This window comes from Hydra vulgaris, chromosome 03 (genome assembly GCF_038396675.1).
Source record: "Hydra vulgaris chromosome 03, alternate assembly HydraT2T_AEP".
Classification (NCBI taxonomy): domain Eukaryota; kingdom Metazoa; phylum Cnidaria; class Hydrozoa; order Anthoathecata; family Hydridae; genus Hydra; species Hydra vulgaris.
In genome coordinates this window covers 35,665,478-35,686,633 of record NC_088922.1, presented here as the reverse complement: position 1 = coordinate 35,686,633, position 21,156 = coordinate 35,665,478, and the positions used below count along the sequence as shown (strand labels likewise).

General features: G+C 27.4%; 2 protein-coding genes across 7 annotated transcripts in view; both read right to left on the bottom strand.

Annotated features, from left to right (window-relative positions):
• LOC100200303 (vacuolar protein sorting-associated protein 18 homolog) overlaps positions 1–7,410 on the bottom strand; it is a 108,388-nt gene extending 100,978 nt beyond the window's left edge. Inside the window, exons 1-3 of one of the 6 annotated variants that reach the window (XM_065793044.1) lie at positions 7,328–7,410; positions 6,743–6,836; positions 4,330–4,427 (exon numbers count right to left, since the gene is read on the bottom strand). In XM_065793044.1, the coding sequence (XP_065649116.1) occupies positions 4,330–4,407 (78 nt within the window). In that variant the 5' untranslated portion in view covers positions 4,408–4,427; positions 6,743–6,836; positions 7,328–7,410. Of the gene's footprint in view, positions 1–4,329; positions 4,428–6,742; positions 6,837–6,925; positions 7,204–7,327 lie in introns of those variants that run through there. The other 5 variants (XM_065793042.1, XM_065793046.1, XM_065793043.1 and 2 more) reach the window with 5 other exon arrangements.
• A 7,360-nt stretch (positions 7,411–14,770) lies between these two features.
• The window catches only part of LOC100212333 (acid-sensing ion channel 5-like), a 29,143-nt gene continuing 22,757 nt past the window's right edge, over positions 14,771–21,156 (bottom strand). The window contains 3 exon segments of the mRNA NM_001309739.1: positions 14,771–14,978; positions 15,110–15,299; positions 19,110–19,166. Coding sequence (NP_001296668.1) covers positions 14,771–14,978; positions 15,110–15,299; positions 19,110–19,166 — 455 coding nt within the window.

Genomic DNA, 21,156 nt, shown 5'->3' with positions numbered 1-21,156 from the left:
CGAGACACCATTTCTAGCCTTTACTCAACCAAGAGCCCCAAGGCAGGGGGTGTTTTAAATCGGAGTTGGCATCTTCTAGCCTTTGCCTTAAAAAGCGTATCCTACAAGGCAGCAGGACATGAAGCAGATTGTACTGGGTTACATGTTACCAGTAGCAGGATAACCTGATCTGACTTGAACTATGCATCAGATACGATCTACAGACATTTTCATCAGATCTGACTTAAACTATGCATCAGATACAATCTACAGACATTTTCATCGTACAAATAAATGTACAAATAAAAAACAAATAAAAGTAAAAGTAATGAGTTATGCGGTAAAGAAATTACATGTGCCGCAAAAGCTCGCATTAGCAACCTTATACGACATTTATCTAGAAAATACGCGGAGCTCGTCATTACGTTAGAAAAAGAAAATTTTGAAAAACAATTAGAAGAAAAGAATAAGAATACAGCCATCAAAGGCAAAAATATACAGCCATCAAAGGCAACACTTCACAGCAATCCATATTAAAGTGTTTTGTATTGCAGCAAATTAATTTGCATAAAGCAAAATATGAGTTTTTAGAAGTCTAAAACCAGCTGGTTTTGATTGAAGGTCTTTCATTCCAGGTTCAAATTACTTTTTCGTTAATATTTATTAATTAATTTCAAAAAAAAGGTGTTTGATCAGGAACTTATTCAAAAGCTTTGTGGAAAAGTTGCATGTCATTTTGGATTTAAAATGAAAAGAGATAATATGAGAATTCAAATTAGTGATCTTGCCAAAAAGCATCGCAACAAATCAAAAACAAATTATCGGAAAGGCTAATTTATTTAAAAGTCGATTCTTCATCTTGGCATATGCGCCACTATCTCGGTATAAATGTGCAATACTCAAAATGTGCAATACTCAAACAATGATGAAATTGTTTTCATCAATCTTGGCACTATCAATACGAAGGGAAAACAAATGGCAGAATACACTAAAAAAGTTATTGAGAAGTGTTTAGATAAGTATGGAATCAACAAAATTAATATTTTAGGCCTCAGTGTTGACAACGCAGCAGTGAGTAACACATATTTTGAAATTCATCTATATTTTTTTTTAATGAAGAAAACTGTAAATTAAATTGATATTAAAATTAATATTTTAAATAAAAACATTTAAAAAATAAACTTTTTTGATGAAACCGTATATTCACTAAATTTTCAGTTAACTATTGAAATTATAATTAAAATATTTAGGTGAATATAAAGTTGGTGTGTGACTTCGGCATCAGCGCCATTGGGAAATTGGAAAATGACGAAGGCGATCTTTCAGTTGAAACTGATGAGTTTGACAAAGATGGTCAAAATAAAGCAGACAATGCGGCAGCAGTCTTGGCAAGTGGAGTTGCCGGTAATATGAACATTATACATCTTCAAAGATGTGCTGTCCACACTTTACAGCTAGCCGTGAATGATGCATTGAAGATGCCCACAATAAAAAAATTCCTAAGCCATGCAAGAGATGTTGTCAAAACTGCAAGAAATTCGAAGTGGATTGACTTCTCCAGGACCAAACTTCATATCTCGTTCCAATACTAGATCAGCCTACCCGTTGGTCTAGCCAGTTCAATATGATCGAAAAGCTAATTCAGGTAATTTATAATTTATATATCTTCTAAGTTTTAATTAAAGTGTATAAACCAGTTTTCCAACCGGTATAGTATAAATCCAATTAGTTCAATGTTAATGACATTCATATTATTTAATAACTTGTAAAATTAAGTTTATGTAAATATTTCTTAAATAATACGCTTTACTTAACTAGTTGATAACGTAATACATATATTTAATGAATTCTTCTGTTCTTCTTAATTCGACCAGTAATTCAAAACCTGAATATGCAAAAAGAAGCTCCTAAAGAATTTAATGTGCAACCATATTATTGGGGGATATGGGAAGAATTGAGAGACGTATTGCATATGGCATGCGATCTAACTATCTGTCTTCAGCGTGAAAATATTACCGCAGGCGAATTCCTTTTTGATTGGAATTCAATAAAGTGTGAACTAGACGGGAAAGACAGTGACTTAGCCAAAGATTTCCAAATAGGAATGAATAATAGAAAAAACGCACTACGCGAAAATTCGTTGTTTCTTGCAGCAGTTTACGTGGATATTAGGCATGGCTGTATGCTAGCAGCGACTGAAGATATGGTTGTTTTTTTAAATCAAATTACAATTATATATATAGTTTTGAAAATTTAACTTTAAAAAATACATATTCAAAAACTTATAAATATTTCTATAGATAGCTGTAGCTGATGGACTTTGGAAAATTAATTAAAAACTGATTCAACTGGCTAATAAAAAATAAGAATGATGAACTCGACAAAATTAAAAGTAGTAGCGCGCAACTCTTTTTCAGTTCATGTTGCCGACTCTAGTTCAGAAAACGAAGAGGATGCTTCACCAGTCGCAAAGCGACAACCAAATTTATTTATGCTGTGTAAACAGAAGATTGAAAAGAATTGTTCAAAAGAACAAATGCAGGTTCAACTAGACGTAATCGAAAAGTTTCGACAAGCTCTAAAAACAATTCCGGAAATTCGATCAATGTTTAAAGATACCTCCTCCAACTAAGACGAATTTTTAAAACTTAACCCATTAAAAGCGATTTAACAGTTCCCTGAGGTTTTACGGGATGCTTGCCGTAAAACCTCAGTAATATTCCAAGTCAGTGTTGAGCGGCTGTTTTCAGTTTTAAAGCACATGACACCAGATCATCGTATTCGATTTACATCTGAGTTAATTGACGATATGCTTTTTTCACGAACAAACAAGTTTTTTATTTGAATACTTTTTGACAACGTAGATATTGTAATATTTTGTTCTTGTAACTTTATAATTTAGAGTGTAATTAATGTAAATAAACATTTAAATCTTTTATAATTTTATGATCATATGTTTTCAAATAAACTGAGAAATTGAGAATTCTGTGCATGCAACAATACAAAATAAATAAAAGTTATCTTTGGAGTTGTATTATTCTTATTAATTGTGATCCAGCAAAAGCGGGGCAAATTGACTTAAGATTTAAGCAGTAGGGCAAATCGACTGGATTTAAGAAGTGGTTGCGCTCGGCTGCATAAACCTACAGATCCTTTATTTTTCCTAAAAAGTAAGAGATCTGTGGTTCAAACCTACCTTTGGGCAAGTTTTGCGACATCGGTTAGGAAAGAGGAGTAAATTCCTGTTAATTGTTTTTCCACGGTGCTCTGCGATAAAGACCGAATAGACTACTTAGGGCAAAATATATTAAAATATATATATATATATATATATATATATATATATATATTATATATATATATATATATATATTATTCATAATAAAAATATTATTGGTACCCTATCACTTTTCTGGCATTTATACATAAAAAGTCCAGATAATAAAAATCCTTATTTAACTTGAGAAATAAAAAAAAAAAAATTTTGGAGTCTGGAGTCGGAGTCCAAGGAGTCCATGCTTTTTGAGCACGGAGTCCCGGAGTCCCAAAAAATCGATGGAACTTCGCATCCCTGAGAAGCACCATATTCCAACCAACCGGCTACCTTGTTCTGTTCTTTGAACAATACAATCAGGATTATATTTTTCTGAAGGCTGCCTGCGAATCATAATTCGGTTTTTTTGATTATCAACCTCGATATTCGCCTCATCACTGAAGATTACTGTCCTCCATTTTATTTTAGACCATTCTTTGACGCTTTGGCAAAATTCTTTTCGCTTTTTTTTATGTTGTTTGGTAAGTCGAAATTTTAGAACATCTTTTTTCCATAACATATTGTTAGCTATTAGTTTCCTACTCACAAGTGAAGTTGATGCTTGATGTCCATTTAAAAGCTTCCATTCCTTTCTCAATTCATGTGACAGCATGGTTCGATTTTTCTTTGTCAACCTGATTAAAAGACGATCATCATTGGGTGTTGTCAAATGCGGTCTTCCAAAACGATGGCGATCAACAAAAGATTTCATCTCTTTGAATCTTTTGATGATTGTTAGCACCAAACTATGTGATCGTTTTATTATTTTTCCAATTTCATATTTTTTTTATTTAGTGGTTCTTAGCTTTTTCACAATACTGTATGTATATATATATATATATATATATATATATATATATATATATATATATATATATATATATATATATATATATATATATCTGTGTGTGTGTGTGTGTGTGTGTGTGTGTGTGTGTGTGTGTGTGTGTATATATATATATATACACATATTCTATACATACAATTAAAATTAATGCAATAAATAAATAATATTAAAACACTTTGAAAAAACATACTGGTTGTAAAGCTGTTTCTGTAGAGCTTGATCTATTAGCTTTCTTTTCCAAATCATACTGATCAAACAAGTCTGTCATTTTATTTTTTCTAAATTTAACTATCCAATTATTTGCAAATCTCATTCTCACATATACATAAGATTGATAACAAATTTAAAATAATGAGTTGTTCTTTAAAGTAAAAATATTTCAAATAAAGATAATAAATTGAAATAACTTAACGAATCCTGAACTAATATTTAAATTCTTATTTTAATAACTTCTACCTAACAAATCAAATTTTCTTACAATAACTATCATTTATTTAAAATAAAATTTGATTTTTATTAAAATTAATAAAACTTAAAAATTTTTTTACATGTATATATACATATATACAAATAAAAATGTTTTAAAATTTTAATTATAAAGGGACAGGTGCAAAAAATATATACAAAAATACAATTAAACCATACTTTTATCTGATTTTTTTTGCTACATCATTTCAGTTTTTATTATTTATTGTCAGCAATCTTATTTTTATAAATGTGTGAATTTTCAAAAAACATATTTTTACTTTAATGCTTTATAATAGATATTTAACAATTTGCATGCAAAAAATAATACCTGCCTTAGTTATGTCTTTAAAGTCTTTTAAATTGTTTGTTTAATAATATTGCCGTATATAAAAATAATTTATCAATAATATTATATTAGAAAACTAAAGTCAGCTGTAATAGATTGGATTGCTCAGTCCCTTTTAATCCAAGATGACAAAATATGGCAACCAAACTGATGAGCAATATTCAATATTCTTCTTATATAAAATGAGCAAAGGACCTTACCAATAGGTCCACAACATGAAATTTTCAAATTGATCAAACATTGAGCACTACACATCACTGGAAAGAGTCTCAACACAGCATTTCAAAATCGTGAAAATAGAACATTTCTACAAAAAGTTATTACATTTTAAGTGCCAAACCTCTGGTAAATTTATTTGCTAAAGAAGCTATGATCAAATTTAAAATTTGTTTAAGTCGACAATATGTACTTTGAGCTAGTTACCAAAGAATAGTTACCAAACATAACAGATTATGTCTAGGCAAAAAGGGAATATTTTTCTGGGCAACCTTTTTTTTTTAATGAAATTAAGCAGGTAGTAAGAAAAAAGATTTTTGAAGAGAATAAATAAGAAAAATTGCACAGCATTTCTTCACTATAGACTTGATGCAATAAGTACAACATAAATTTTAATATCAATATGATTTTAAAAATGTGAATTAAAAAATTAATGTGTAATGCAAAATTAGAGATAAACTGATCTATTATTTAAAAAATATCTATGTTGATAAATATTTAAAAAAATAAAGTTTAAACCATTAAATGCAACTATTAAAAAATCAATAAAAATCATTAAAAAATTGGACCAAAAAAGATGCTTTCATAAAAGCTAGATTTATTTGCATAAATCTATCTTTTATGGAAACATTTTTTAAGATACAACAATCAAAAGATGATTTTAAAAACACACATTCTCTGGTATGCACATAAAATGTTTAATGCTCTGGTATGCATGTAATGTTTTCCATAATTAAGATAAAAATTGGATTGGATTTACACATTAAAGCAGGATCAATCCTATGTGCAAAATACTTCTAACTAGCAACTTATTGTTGCCTGTTTCTGAGATGAGTAAATAAAATGTTTAATTTGATTTTAACAGCATTAAGCTGTTTAGAACAATCAAGATTGTTAACTGTAGTAAAAAAATCATTATTATATAATAATGTTGAAACAAACACACTACCTAGAGGAACCTCACCAATGATTTGAATGGAATTGAATAGTCTGAATTGAATAGTGAACTTTTAAACTTTAACTGATGATATTCTTTTGTAAAAAATATTGATCTTACCTCCTATATTAAACAAAATTGGGCTGAAAATTAAGGGTAAAATCAAATGACTATTGAAAGTCAAAATATACAATATCTGTTATTAGATACTTTTCTCGTGCAATACTCATGTCATTCAATTCTAATATACAGCTAGTATTGTATTAGTAGTACTAATTATTATACAGTTTATGTTAATGTATCATCTGCATAAATATTATTCAATAAAATTATTATCCTTACCTATTACAAATTATAAAAGTATCGAAATAACTACTAAAACTTACTTTAAATTTTAATTTTTACTGATTTCTTAATAAAAATGAAAAAAGTGTTTTACTTTTTAGTTAATAATTTTAAATTACTTAGCATTTTGATTAAAAGTTACTTTGGCTCATGCCAAAAATCTTATAAAACCAAATAATCTACAAAACTTGCTATTTAAAATATTTTTTACAGGTTTCTGGAAATGAAAAATATGCGAAAATATTAAAATAATTAAATGATGAGGTTTACTCCATCAATAAATGCCCATACCTTATCTACTAGACTATCTCAAAGAGGCGGATTGTGCGTTCAAGCTTTTGGTAGTTATTCCTTTAAGAAATCTGTAACTAATGACTGAGATTTCCTACATAAAAATTTAAATACTCCTTAGTTTTAAGAACTAAATAAAAAAAAGTTTAAATAACAAACTTAAATTATTATTCTTAAATTTACTTAATTAGAGACAATAGTTTTCCAGTAGCGTTATAATGACATATACATACAAGTATATTCTATTCTGATTTTTGTTTTGTTTTCATTTATTCTTTTTCTTTTTTTTCAATATTTAACTTGTTTTGTAGTCCTTTTCCTTTATGAGCTTGTATAGTATACAAGGTCAATCTCCTCGTTTTAGCTAAGCTATATGAGAGTGAACCTTCCACTCGGTATTATGTTTTTTATCACCTTTGTATAATATTTACTGGTAAATATATTGTTATTGTTGTTGTTCTAATAAAAAGGAGATTCATAAACAAATTTTAAAACTCTTTTTAAGATTTTTTTATAGTTTAAATTTTATATATTTTTTATTTTTATATAACTAGTAAATAATGATAATAAAAATAAATATAATACTCTATGATGAGATAGATTGTTAAAAATTGCAACATTTTCAAATAGTGAAACTTTGTTTTTATTCGCTTTTTTGTTTTCTATTTGTGCCGGACGGCAGAGATTTTGTTTACGGCAATCCAATGACGTATAATTACTAGATGACTCCGGGTTTTTTTTATTGAAGCCAATTTTTTTGGGTAGGTACAATCGGCAGAGCAGATTTGCTTAGTAGATCATTCATATAGTACAAACGGCAAAACAGGTTATAAATACTAAAATTTTTGTATTGTGAACTGTCATATTTGCTGTCAATATGATAACTGACAATGTTATTGTCTAAAACTATCGATAGATTCATTTTACCATCGATCTTCAATCAAACGTGATCAAACGGAAATCCAAATAACCTAATTCTAAAACGTAATATGCTAAATTATTTGGCAAATCACATACAAGATACAGCAGATTGCCATTTTTATGGATAAAGCGTTTATAACCTTACATAAAAAACATTTGTGCACAAAACTTAAGTATCTAAACTAATCATTTCTTCTAGGATTAACTTTCGATTTGGAGTGCTTTGTGTGCATACGATATGCCAAATTATTTGGCAGACAACTTTTAAGAATTCAGCTGAATTTTATAATCCGCTCAGCCGTTTGTGTGAATGATCTGCTCACTCAGCGTAGTTAAGGAGAGATCTGAACGATTTGCATTTCTTAAAAGCAAAAGTTTACGTATTTAAACATCAATTTTTTGTGTTTTTCGCTTATTCTCGACTAGTGCTGTTATAATTTTTTTTTTAAGTAGAATTTAAGCTTTTCTTATATAGTTTATCATTTTTTTATAAATCTTTTTTCATCCAAAGTCTCAAACAAAACAAAACTACCACTAAAATACATAAAACGCATCGGGTATGCGTCATAAAAGCAGTTGAAATAAATATGTAAAGTATTTACATTTCAAAAATGTCACTTTTATCCCAAAGTAAAAAGTCTCCTCGTTTACAGCATTAAAATATTCAATAAATGGCTAAAAAGCTCATATTTTATCTTTCCGTAAACAGTAAAAATGTTAAAATCAAAGTTTTCACATTAGTTTTCACTCATAGTAATTTAATTTCATAATCTCTTTATAGTCGTTTGAATACCAAAAAGAAACGCTTTAGCTTTTATATAACTTCTGCCCCATATTATTATGCTAAAACTCGTAGATAATTAAATCATCGAATATTTGTAAACAAAAAAATACAATGAGCTTCGAGATTTTTTAAAAAAATAAACCAATCAGAACGCACACAAAATAAAACGGCTTTTTTTGAAAATGAAAGGGCCTAAACGCGATATTTCTCTCCGGAACTCTCCTTAACTACGTTGAACAGCCAATCTGCCCTACTCTGCCGATTGTACCTACCCATTTTTTTTGTTTACTTTTTTAATCGGCCATTATTATATCGGACAGAAACAGTTTATGTGCTGCGTACGGATGTTCCTTCCTTAAATTTCTCATTAAGAATTCAGAATTGTGTAAAAGATGGATTATTGCTTTAAAACGTGATTTTTATCACATCTCAATATACTTGTATCTGTAGCGACCATTTTTTAGAATAAGACTACTGTATCCCAGATAAAAATATTGCAAATGTTGATTATTATAATAAGGCCATTTAAAATGGTATTTTTGCCATTTTAAATAGCATTCGTCAAATTGAATGCTGTGCCAACTGTTTTTGTATATTCTATAAATACACAAGAGGTAAAAAGGAAACTCCCAACAATACAAACACTAGTAAATTCACTGTCAACATTTGATCATTTGTCATTAAAAAAAAAAATGATGTCTATCCTGCTATAAATAATGCCAGCATAGAAAATAATTTAACGTATAGTTACTAGCCAGAAAGCACTACTTATAGTACTGACCAAATTAATCAATTTCTAACGCTCTCTTTAAGATCTATATCACCAAGAAAAGAACAATTAAAAAAAAGTCAAAGCTTTACAGCAAAAGTTATGAAGAAATAAATAGAAAATTATTTCTTTAAAAGTCATGGTCTTTCTTTTAAAATCTAAAAATTATTTGACTACTGATGCTGCAAATGTTTAGGCGAAAATTTTTTTAGACTATCCTATGAAATCATTAAAAATCAATTTTTCAATCAAAATGTTAAACCAAAAGGTCACAGATACAATGACGAAGTAAAATAATTTGCTTTAACTTTTCATTTTTATTCTCCATGTGCATATAACTTTTTTCAACCAATATTTTTGTCTTCCTGTCGCCATTTCATATCATCTTGGATATCATCTGTGCTGTCCAATCTGATTTTGAATTTGATCTTTGTGATCCAGATTAATTCCATGATATTTTTTCCTATCTTGGTGATAAATGGAAAACAGATGTTAACTTTAAATATTGTTCCCTTATCATTGATGCTATGGCAATCAAAAACAGTATAACCTTTTGCAAGGACATTTGAAAACACCCATTGGTTATGTAAGATCAAATAAAGTTAAAGCTAGTGATATAACATTCTTTCTTGAAAACATATTAAATGTGGCTTGACATACAAACTTTTTATAAAAAGATAATAATTATACTTGATAGTATAAGTACCAATTTAAATTCAGTCGTCCTCTTTGGATGTCAGTTTGGCAAAGACATTGACAATATAGCCAGTATTTTTTTCATATAACAACCAACTGATACACGTTTTCCTTGATCCATGTCATATGCTTAAATTAGCAAAAAATTCACTTAATGATTTAGGTGTTTTTACTGATGGTGGCGGCTAATATATTAAATGGAGTTAGATTAAAGCTTTATTTGAATTACAAGAGTTTAAAGGTTTAAAATTTGAAAACAAACTTTTAATAAAACATTGAGTTTCATTGTCACACAATAAATGTGAAACTACCTGGCTAAACTCTTAGCAGCTCTGTTGCTGATGCAATTGAGTTTTTAATGGTATCTCAACATCCATTTTTCTTGGGAGTAAATGGTACAATCCGTTTTATTTGAATTATTTAAAAATTATTTGGCATGCTTAATTCAAAAAATAAAAATAGTAAATACTTTAAAAAATCTCTATATCTTCATGATCAACTTTATTGGAAAGACTTTTTAAATGATACAGCTGTTTATCTGAGTTGAATGATAAAAATTGCACTCCATTACTTTTACATAGAGGAAAGATTTTTGTTTTAGGTTTAATTATAGCTGCTAAAAGTACTGAAAAATTATCCATAATTGGATTGAAATTCTATAGTTGGATCAAAACATGCTACCAACTTGATATTTGAGACCTATTCTAATGGTTTTATTTAAAGGACTTTATTGCTATGGCATAGAATATTGAATATAAAAGAATAAGATATATTATGATGTCTTTTTTTAAAGTTCTAAATGCAAATATGTTTTAAATGTATATATTTTTTAATATGTGACAATTAAAATTGCCGTTTGTTTTAGTTTGTAAGCTAATAAAATTCTCTTTGACCAACGCTAATTTATATTGGCTGTAGGCTCATCACACTTATTTTATCTGAACTAATCATTTTTAATTCCAACTTTAATCAAAACTTTAAAATTGCAAATTTCCTTTCATTCGACTGAAAGCTTTTTTTGATTCTTTCATGTGTAATGATAATATTTTAACAACGCAAAAAATTTAATTGCGTTTTAATTAGATGAGAGCCGCTAAATATTGTGTATAAATTTGAGTTTATCCTATTGCTTTCTATAATCACCATATAAAGTTGTTTAAAAAAAAAAGCAATTTGAACTTCACTTTTCACATCTTTGAATTTTTTTGGTATGCTTATATTACCAAGGTGCTCAAATTACCCGAATCTATCATATTAATCTAATCTATATAATTAATGATTTTTTTTTTCTTTGGTAAGTGAATTTTTTTTTCTCGGTTTGATATTTGTTCCTTAACAACCTCTAAAAAAGCTTAGTAGCATTTTATATAAAAATTTAAAAAAGCTTAGGAGCATTTTAAATACATCAATGCGTACAACCAGGCGTTTCCTGAATTTAAAAGAAAAATCAGTTCTTTTAAAGATGATTTTCCTTTTTTCCGCAAGAGCGGAAATAAATAATCACATAAGCAATGCATAGTTTAACGTGATTATTTATTTCCGCTCTTGCGGAAAAAAGGACGAGTGGAAAATCACCTTTAAAAGAATAGATTTTCTAAACGCCTAATTGTACGCATTGACGAATTTTTTAAACTACTCTTAGGCTTTATTTGCATTTTTTTTCTGGAGCTTATCTTGATTTATTAAGTATATTTTGAGTTATTTAACTTTATTTAAACCTAATTAGAAAACCCTTACAACGTTCCCTTGCAACGCAAATGTAGGTTTGTACCTTAGCTTTTTTTATCACGGTTTGCCAAAAATTTAAATGACAACATTTGGTAGAATATTGTGTAATGCAACTTATCATTTATCTTTTTTAGTAGAATACTAAAACAAAACTAATAATAGTAATATTACATGACAATTTTAATGATAAATAAGTTTTGTTTTAATATTCTAATGGAAATAGATGTTATTCTAAGTGGAAATTTATAGAAGCAAAATAAAAAAAACTTTGAGGAGAAAAAACCAGTAGAACAAAATAGCGACCCTAAAAGTGACTCAAAATGTTGAACATGTTGAACTCAAAAAAATGTTTATAACTGAAGCATAATTAATTCTCTCTTTTATCGAATGTTTATTGATAAAATTAGCAGTTGTTCAGAGTGTGCATTTTTCTTACAGATGGCAACGTTGAATGGAAGAAAATTTACTTCTACACCGATCATTAAACCTAGGCCCTCTTGATTCTGAAATTAGTATTGTAACCACTGCATTATTGCTGCGTTTTTGGAATTACTCAAAAAATATGGAAATACTTTTTGGACTCAGGTTAAACGTCTGAAATTTCCACAAAACGTTTAGAAATATAAATTAAACGCTGTGTATTTAGTTAAATTGCATAATCAATATATAAATTAAATCAAAAAATTAACTCAATAATAATTAAATTGATGGCAATGTTTTGAAGCTTTCAAGAAATGATAATTTAAAAAAATAAAAGGTTAGATTTACAAACAGAAATTGATGGACTGCCATCAAGTTATCTATGACCTGCTTAAAACATTTTGAAGAAAACTTTTTCATAAAGTGTCAGCGAAGCAATTTTGTTTGTTGTAAAAGCCTAAAAGTAAATATCTTCTACATAACCTAAAAGTAAATATTTTCTACAATTCGATGTTTATTGTATAACCTAAAAGTAAATATCTTTTACAATTCGATGTTGCGCTACAAGCCATCGCAAACTGCTACAAATAGTTGAGAATTGAGGGTAAAACTAAAAGAACCCCCACTTACGGTCTATTACATACGCGATAGATGTATGTGGGAAACTGAAATATTTTATAATAGTTTTTGGCAAAATGCATTTACGAAAATGTACTGAAAATTCTAGTTGTAAATGGGGTTCTTTTTGAACAAATACCAGTTTCATTATACTCTCATATACAACATTGAACATTAAAAAAATAGGTTTTGTATTATAAAAAGAATTCCTTTTTTAGCTTTCACTCATAAAATGCATATTCAATCAGAAAAAATATCTTTAAATGTTTTCAATGATTTATAGTAGAAAATATAAGATGCTAGAAAACAATTGTATGTTAAATTTTAATTAAGCAACAAAAATAAATAGCAAAACTGTCCATTCTAAAAAATACAATCAAAATATCATTGTTTGTGTAAAATATCTCAGTGGAAAAACTTGTACTGAGTCATCCAATTTAGTTATAGTTGTATTATCTTTAAGCAATGACTTCTCATGAAAAAGATATATTTAATTGATTGCAAAGTTAGCATTAACTGAGTTACTTTTTTTTAAACGCTCATAATTCTGCTTTATTCATACGATAAAGGATTTCGTTAGTTGAAATCAAAATAAACTAGCACAAAAGTCATTGTAAAGAAAATCACAAATCATTACAAAGAAATCAACTATAACGTTATTGTAAGAGGTAAAATAACAATTGTGCAATAACTACGAAGATAAACAGTTGTTGCATGTAGTCTTGTTAAATTAAATTTGTTTATATTTTTTTATCTAAACATAAATTGGTGAAAAAGTTCGTTTTTTTTTTATTTCATGGAATCTTTAGAATAGCAATTTAAAAGATAAAGAGTGGTTTTTTTAATTTTTTGATTTTCTTGCAAACTAATAAGTATTATAAATTTGTTTGGATTTAAGATCAAAATCATATCAAACATTAAATAAGATCAATCATAAAACAATTAACAAAACAAATTTTTAGCATATAAATCTGTTTTGGTACTTATAGTTTTCTGATGAAGCTGTTAGTGAGACTGTTTTTATTCATGCAAGTGTGCCTCTAAATGCATCCTGATGCTAACGTCAATATATATATATATATATATATATATATATATATATATATATATATATATATATATATATATATATATATATATATATAAAACACACACACACACACACACACACACACACACACACACACACACACACACACGTATATATATACACACACACACACACACACACATATATATATATATATATATATATATATATATATATATATATATATATATATATATATATATATATACACACATATATATATACACACATATATATACATACAAAATAAAGCGATAAGACAATTCAAAATTAATGTTAATGTTATGCTAAAAAATTGGAAGTGCTTTTGTAACAAAGATATGTCGATATGAAATTTTAATCATATTTATTTTAATCTAATGGTGAATAATACTAGTAACGTAACTTATTAGCTTTAAAAATTTTATTTGAAGAAAATAATAATTCAATCTCTTTGAAAGTTAAAAATGTTGCTTTTAGTGAGACGCTTTTAGTAATGCACTTTTAGTAAGACACTTTTCGTAAGAACTTTTAGTAAAACACTTTTAATAATACACTTTTAGTGAGACAATTTTAGTAAGACACTTTTAATAAAACGCTTTTAGTGAGACACTTTTAGTAAGACACTTTTAGTGAGATACTTTTAGTAAGACACTTTAAGTAAGACACTTTTAGTAAAACACTTTGAGTACAATTTGTTTATAATAATAGTTAGCAACTTTATTTTATCATGCAACCATCAACACTATTGCATTAATTTTTTTAAATTATTAATTATTTTTAGTAATTAGCAGTACTTTTTATAAGCCAAAAAAAGAACCTCTGTATTATGTATGCGTCAAAATTATTAAAATAAAGTATCTTTTTGACACATACATAATACAGTGGTTTTTATTATATTAATATTGATATAATAAGGTAATTTATTAATGGGTTAAATTTATTCGAAAAAAGTAATTGCTAAATTCATTACTAATTCTTCTGACTTTTCAACAAATTTTTCTACCATTAATAATAAAGTTCTTATTTATACTGCTTGAAATATTTTGCATAAATTATCATGATTAAACAATCCAGAAATTCAAAATAAGACATCGCACTTGATCCAACAAATAGACCTATTTGACCTCCAATGTCACCTAGCCAAGACAATAAATCGTAGCTTGGTTTTTGCTCTAACAGTTCATAAGATAAATCATCGTAGTAAAGCACGATTCGGAGCAAGTTATCCCTATAAAACATAAGCAATTAAAGTAATACAGAGCAAAATACATTCATTTATTTTGCAATCCAAATCATTTAAATACATTGCAAAATATTTATATGCAGTTCAAAGTATACATAAAAAAAACTAATCCAAACCTCATAAACTGCAATTCTTTTTTTTTGTTACCATACACGTCGCGAAATTGTTGAATATGTATCAAATTTTTTATAAGACTCTTTTTGTATTCATTTGATGGAAACAAGGCTCGAGAAACTGTTTGTCCGAAATAAGTATCTGCATCGCAAGGAAGAGGGCAATTCGAGATTTTACTTTTTTCAAATTCCTCTAATAAAAAGCAAATGAATATTTATTTCTTAAAATGATATGTTCGATCTATCGATAGGAACTGATTTGCTGTTTCATAACATAAAGTAAAAAAAATTTTTTAGAAATAAAAAAGTTTAAAATTTAAAATATTTATAAGCACTTATCTGTAGCTAATACTTAGAAGTCCAAGCTACGTCCCAAAAGTTAATAAACAAAGTTAATACTAAATTTGGAAAATTTGTTTTGAGTCGTTTTATTTTAGGATTTCAGCGTTGATGCATACAACCCTTTGATTTTAAATCCCTGAATATTTATAAAAATTTCTGGGGCATGAATGCAACATGCATTCATGCTCCACAAATTAAACACAGTTTCATATCATCCTCAATGTCTTCATCACACACAAAACAGTACAAACCCTAATCTTTGTTAGTGGTTTGACTATTTTGATTGAGCAACTTGTACTAGTGGTATATATATATATTTTTTTTTCTGACAGTTTTCTAATTTAAACTTTGACATGATTTCTTTTCGTCACTGCCAGTTTTATTCGTATTTCTAGGGGTATTCTTTAATTAAATACATGGACTATTAATGTTAATATCTGTAAGCTTTTTTTTTTTTCTTTTTTCTTTTTGTTTGCATCTTGATATACACAGGATTTGGTGTAATGTATTTAACAGGAATATGTAGGTGATTGTTTGGGACTGCTATCACATGTTGTTGCCTTAGAAGTAAAAACTCGTAAACTTTCTTTTGTTGCTAAAGTTATTTTTATATAAACCCTTATTCAAAAGTTGTATCAAAAAAAATTTCAAAAAGGTTGAACTTTTTGAAAATCATATAATATGCTTCAGTAGCTTTAAAAAAACCAAAACCTGTTTTAAAAAACTAATTCTGTTAGAGACTGTTCACGATTCTGTTTTGGCAGCCTAAACTAAATTTTTTTAAGAAGTATTCTGAAATGTTGAAAGGGTTTTTGAAAACCTTTTAAACAGAAAAAAAAAACTTTTGTTCAATTTATGGTTATAACAATTAGTTATAACCCCCTTTAGTAAAGGATACTTAATATATTTTAAATAGTTAATGACTCTCTTAAGTAAACGAAACATGTTTTGAAGAATCCTTTAAAATCTGAAATATTTTTACACTCGAAGGGTAGCAAAACGTATCATCAGCTTCAAATAAGTAAAACTTACCATGAGCTTTAAATAAAACTAATTAAAAAAATTAGAAAATCTACAAACTAAGTTTTTACTTGTTTTGCTGCTTGTTCAAAAATTGACTAAGCTTATTCAAGTTATACTGAACAAAAAAGAGTTTTTAGCTTCAAAAAACTTTAAAGTTTTTTATAATATAAACAGCAGTATCTATTAACAAAACAGCTTTAAAAATGTTACTATAAATTTATTGAAAATAGAAGTAAGAAAATTGCAAGTACAATAAAGTGAGGCAAAAGCTAAATTAGCGATGGATTGAATATATTTCCATTAGAGATTAAAACTCAAGAATAAAAAAAGTAGAGAATTCAGTAGTTTTGCCATTCATCACCATTTTTCAACAATATCAGTAAATAACTGAGTTTTGTTAGGGTTAAAATTAACCAGCAACTGTTATCACTACGTTATCGCACAAAATCACATTTAAGTTTAGCTGTCTTTTTTAAAAGATTAAAAAAGTAATGATTTTTAGATGATTAAAAAGACTGAAGTTTATAGTTAAATCATGATGCCATAGTTGTGTCATAAACAAATAGATTTTTTAATAGAAGAGATTAGGATTTCTAGCAAAATATTGATGTCTATCTGGTGTCAAGAAAGAGTGTAGTTGTTAGATTTTTTTTTCTTTGAGAGAGAGTTTTTTTTTTGAGATATTTGATTTTTTTTTTTTTAAAAGAGATAATTTTTTTTCTTTGAGGGAGATAATTAGTTGAGACATAATAAGTCTAACACTCTATCTCATCTAAATAAAAAATTAATTGTTAGACTTTAAAACTTTGAAATGAATTTATTAACAACACTATTAAAGATTGCTTAAATCTTTAATAGTGTTATTAACAAATTCTAAAAATCTAAAGTCTTTACATCTTATCATCTGCAATAAAGTATTTTCTGAGAATAATGAAGTTTTGCGATAGACAATATCTTTTTAAATCAATTTCTTGCAACAACAAAAAAAACATTTATACTTGTGAGAATTGTTCAGGTAAAAAGTACAATAAAACAATAACAAATAAAAGAAAAGTCAGAAAATTCACAACAAATAGGTGAGTTGAAACGTAAGTATAAGCCCTGACCAATCATGAAACTATTGAAGCCTTTGTGAATCAGAGAACAATAGCGAACAACACTGATATTTAAATATGAAACATAAATAACTATATTAAGTCTTACAAAGAGTAAATAGGTTTGCTAAATTTTGCTAAAGATTCTACGCCTACTTGAAGATCACAAATATCAATATTGTGGTAACCATGGTTTTTTGAGTTTTTTTTTTTGTTGCTATTTATTGACTTTAATGTTAAAGTATAATTGACTTTAATGTTACTTGGCAACCTTAATATAGATGTTACTTGGCAACCTTAAAATAGATGTTACATGGCAACCTTAGCAATAAGCTATGGTGTTACCTCAGTCCTGCTTATCAATCCAAAGTTGTAACCAAGTGTAACTAAGTGGCTTCAACAATGCACATCAAAAGGACTAACAGAGACACCTTCCTTGCACAACATGACACTCTTATTTCTCTAATATTTTACAGCTGTTAATGGAAGCAGTCTCTTTCAGAGCTACTACGAATTTTAAAAGCTTTACTTTCAGTAGATCTTAGAACCAATGAACTGAGTTTTAGAGATGTGCTGTGCTTGGAGATAATAGATAGAGTTTCATAGTCATTATTTGGCGGGAACAAGGTAAAACCCATAAGTAAGGTCAAAAAAATTTATTGCTTATCAAAACTTTTTCAAGGATGTGTATTTTTTTTTTAATTTTTCTAAATAAAACTATCTATGGCAGAAGGAAAGAGATCATTCAGTTAGTAAGAAAGTATTAAGAGCATTTTTTTATTCAAAGAAGGGCAGTACGGATTCATAACTATTTTTTAAAGTACGGATTCATAACTATTTTTTAAAGTACGGATTCATAATTATTTTTTAAAGTACGGATTCATAATTATTTTTACAGTACGGATTCATAATTATTTTTTAAAGTACGGATTCATAACTATTTTTTAAAGTACGGATTCATAACTATTTTTTAAAGTACGGATTCATAATTATTTTTTAAAGTACGGATTCATAATTATTTTTTACAGTACGGATTCACAATTATTTTTTAAAGTACGGATTCATAATTATTCTTTAAAGTACGGATTCATAATTATTTTTTAAATTATGGATTCATAACTATTTTTTAAAGTACGGATTCATTATTTCAATCACTATTATTTCACTATTATTTCAATCAAGTCAGAGCTCAGTCAAATCAAAATCTTGATGAGATTTATTAAATGCTGTAATAGATTAAAAACAATACATTTAAAATTTAATATATTAACTGAAAATAACGTCTTAGCCTTCAGCCATTATTTATACTTTCCATCAGGGTTTCTGGCAGGTTATTCACAAAGTTATCTTTCATCAGTCAAAAATACGGAATTGCAATGGAAAAAATTGTAGTCTTGTTCTATAAAGTTTATATCCTATATAAGTTAACACGTTAATAACTCATCATTTGATGTTAATAATGTTATTTGATTAAATTTTTAGATTCTCGCGAAACTTGTATTAAGTATTTTAATCATTTACAACAAATAAATTTATAAACTTACCCCAAGCTGGCCACATGCAATTCAAAGCTCTTGAAAAAGTACAGATTGAAATGTTACCTAAAGAAAGCTATTTTATAACATTTTAGAAACAACCAGCTATTCTGTCTAAAGTATTGCAAAATAAACACGCTTCCCAAAAAAATATCTCTAAAAACGTTACACCCGAAGAACACCATCTTTTTTTTGTATTCATAACTGTAATATTTCAAGTGTAAAGAAAGAAAAATATTGAGACAGCTATTATTATAAAAATCATTATTAGGTATGTAATATGAGATAATAATTTTTTAAAAAATTTTACTAGATTTATGACAACTTGATTTGGTATTCCACTAGTTGTAGGGTGAATTAATGATTTCTTCACAACCTTAAGAAAATTGTTACAATTTTTTTTTATTGAGGAAAATGGGACAAAACGGATTTCATATAACAACTCGTCAAAAAAAAAAATTTTAATTGAGTGAAAACAAAACTTTTCATATAGTGTGTAATATATAATACCAATTGGGTTTTTAAAATATTGTTAACGTTATTTTATGGGCATAATTTTTTCTTTCTTCAAGCTTAAAATATTACAGTTATGATTACAGTAAAAAGATGGTGTGCTACGGGTGTAACATTTTTAGAGATATTTTTTAGGGAAGCGTGTTTATTTTGCAATACGTTAGACAGAAAGCTGGTAATTCTAAAATGTTATAAAGTTTAAGACTTTAGTTTGGAGACATCATTTTGCCCCAATGACGTGACCAGATGTTGAATTTATGAACTTAACATTTTAGTTTTTATCACAAGCCCTCTACTTGTAAACTAAAAATTCACGCAGAAGATTAAACAAACTCAACAAAATATTATTGCTTTATGACTTTTATGGACTTTTAAAACGTTCCCCATCTCATCCCCCATAACAAAATAGTTACTAAATTTGTAAGCAATTTGCAACAAGAAAAAAAGATTTAAAAATAAGATGCCAGAAATGATGCTATGACCATCAAAACAAAATTGATAAACTTCATACCTACTACTTGTTATGTGAGATAAAAACGAGAGAAGCAGTAATTGAATTAAATATTCAATTACTACCAAGCAAATACATTAGAATTTAATAATTAAGTCTTATAAAAATTACCAGTTTAGACCTCTCCATTCTTCTTCTAAATCTATAATGTACCTTTGAGTATCTTTTGATGCAATTAAAATATATAAGAGTGCAGGGTTTGATATTATCAAAGATATAAAAGCTTTTTTTATGTTATTGAATTTCTTTTTTTTTAATCTTCAATCTGTAACTAAAAATTGATGCTTTTTCTTTTCATTTAAAAATAGAAAGAGTAGTCCCTATATAATAAAAATGACAATGATTTTGAAACTCTTTACATATATGTGTTGACTATAATCTGAAAAAAAATCAGCTTTTTAACACTTGTGGTTTGTGTACAGGGCCCTAAAGTATAAGGTATGGCACTAAAAGCCTGTTTAAAAAGAGACAACGGATGCTTTACGTTTTTATTCTAACCTTATTAATGACTATAGAAGTTTCAAAATTTAATAGAATGAAGCCTTTGCATGTATCTTTCAGGCAAAAAAAATAGAAGCAAGATATCTTTTATCTGTGCAAAGATATAGCTCTTAAAGTAGAATTCTCGCCTTTGAAAAAACGGCCAAAATATAGCAGCTTTTTGTGGTTTTTATGCTTTTTATAGATTCAAAGTTACATCAAATAACTAATTTAGTAACAATATCATGTGACTAGTGGATATGGAAATCTACGGTTGTTTGACTTCCCATTTGTGTGTACTTTGTCTGCAAAATGAGTGCTTTTTTTGTCCAAGTATGTATAAAATATGGGGCAGAAAACACATAGAGGCATTTTTTCTTATTGTTCATGTTAACATAGTTATTGTTAACAACATAGTTATTGTTCATATTAACATAGTTAGAGGCATTTTTTCTTATTGTTCTGAATTTTAAAACAATAAAAACCTCTTTATATTTTAGTTGTTAAACCCACAGGTTTGCTTTGTTGTTGTTTTTGTTTAAAATGACTGAC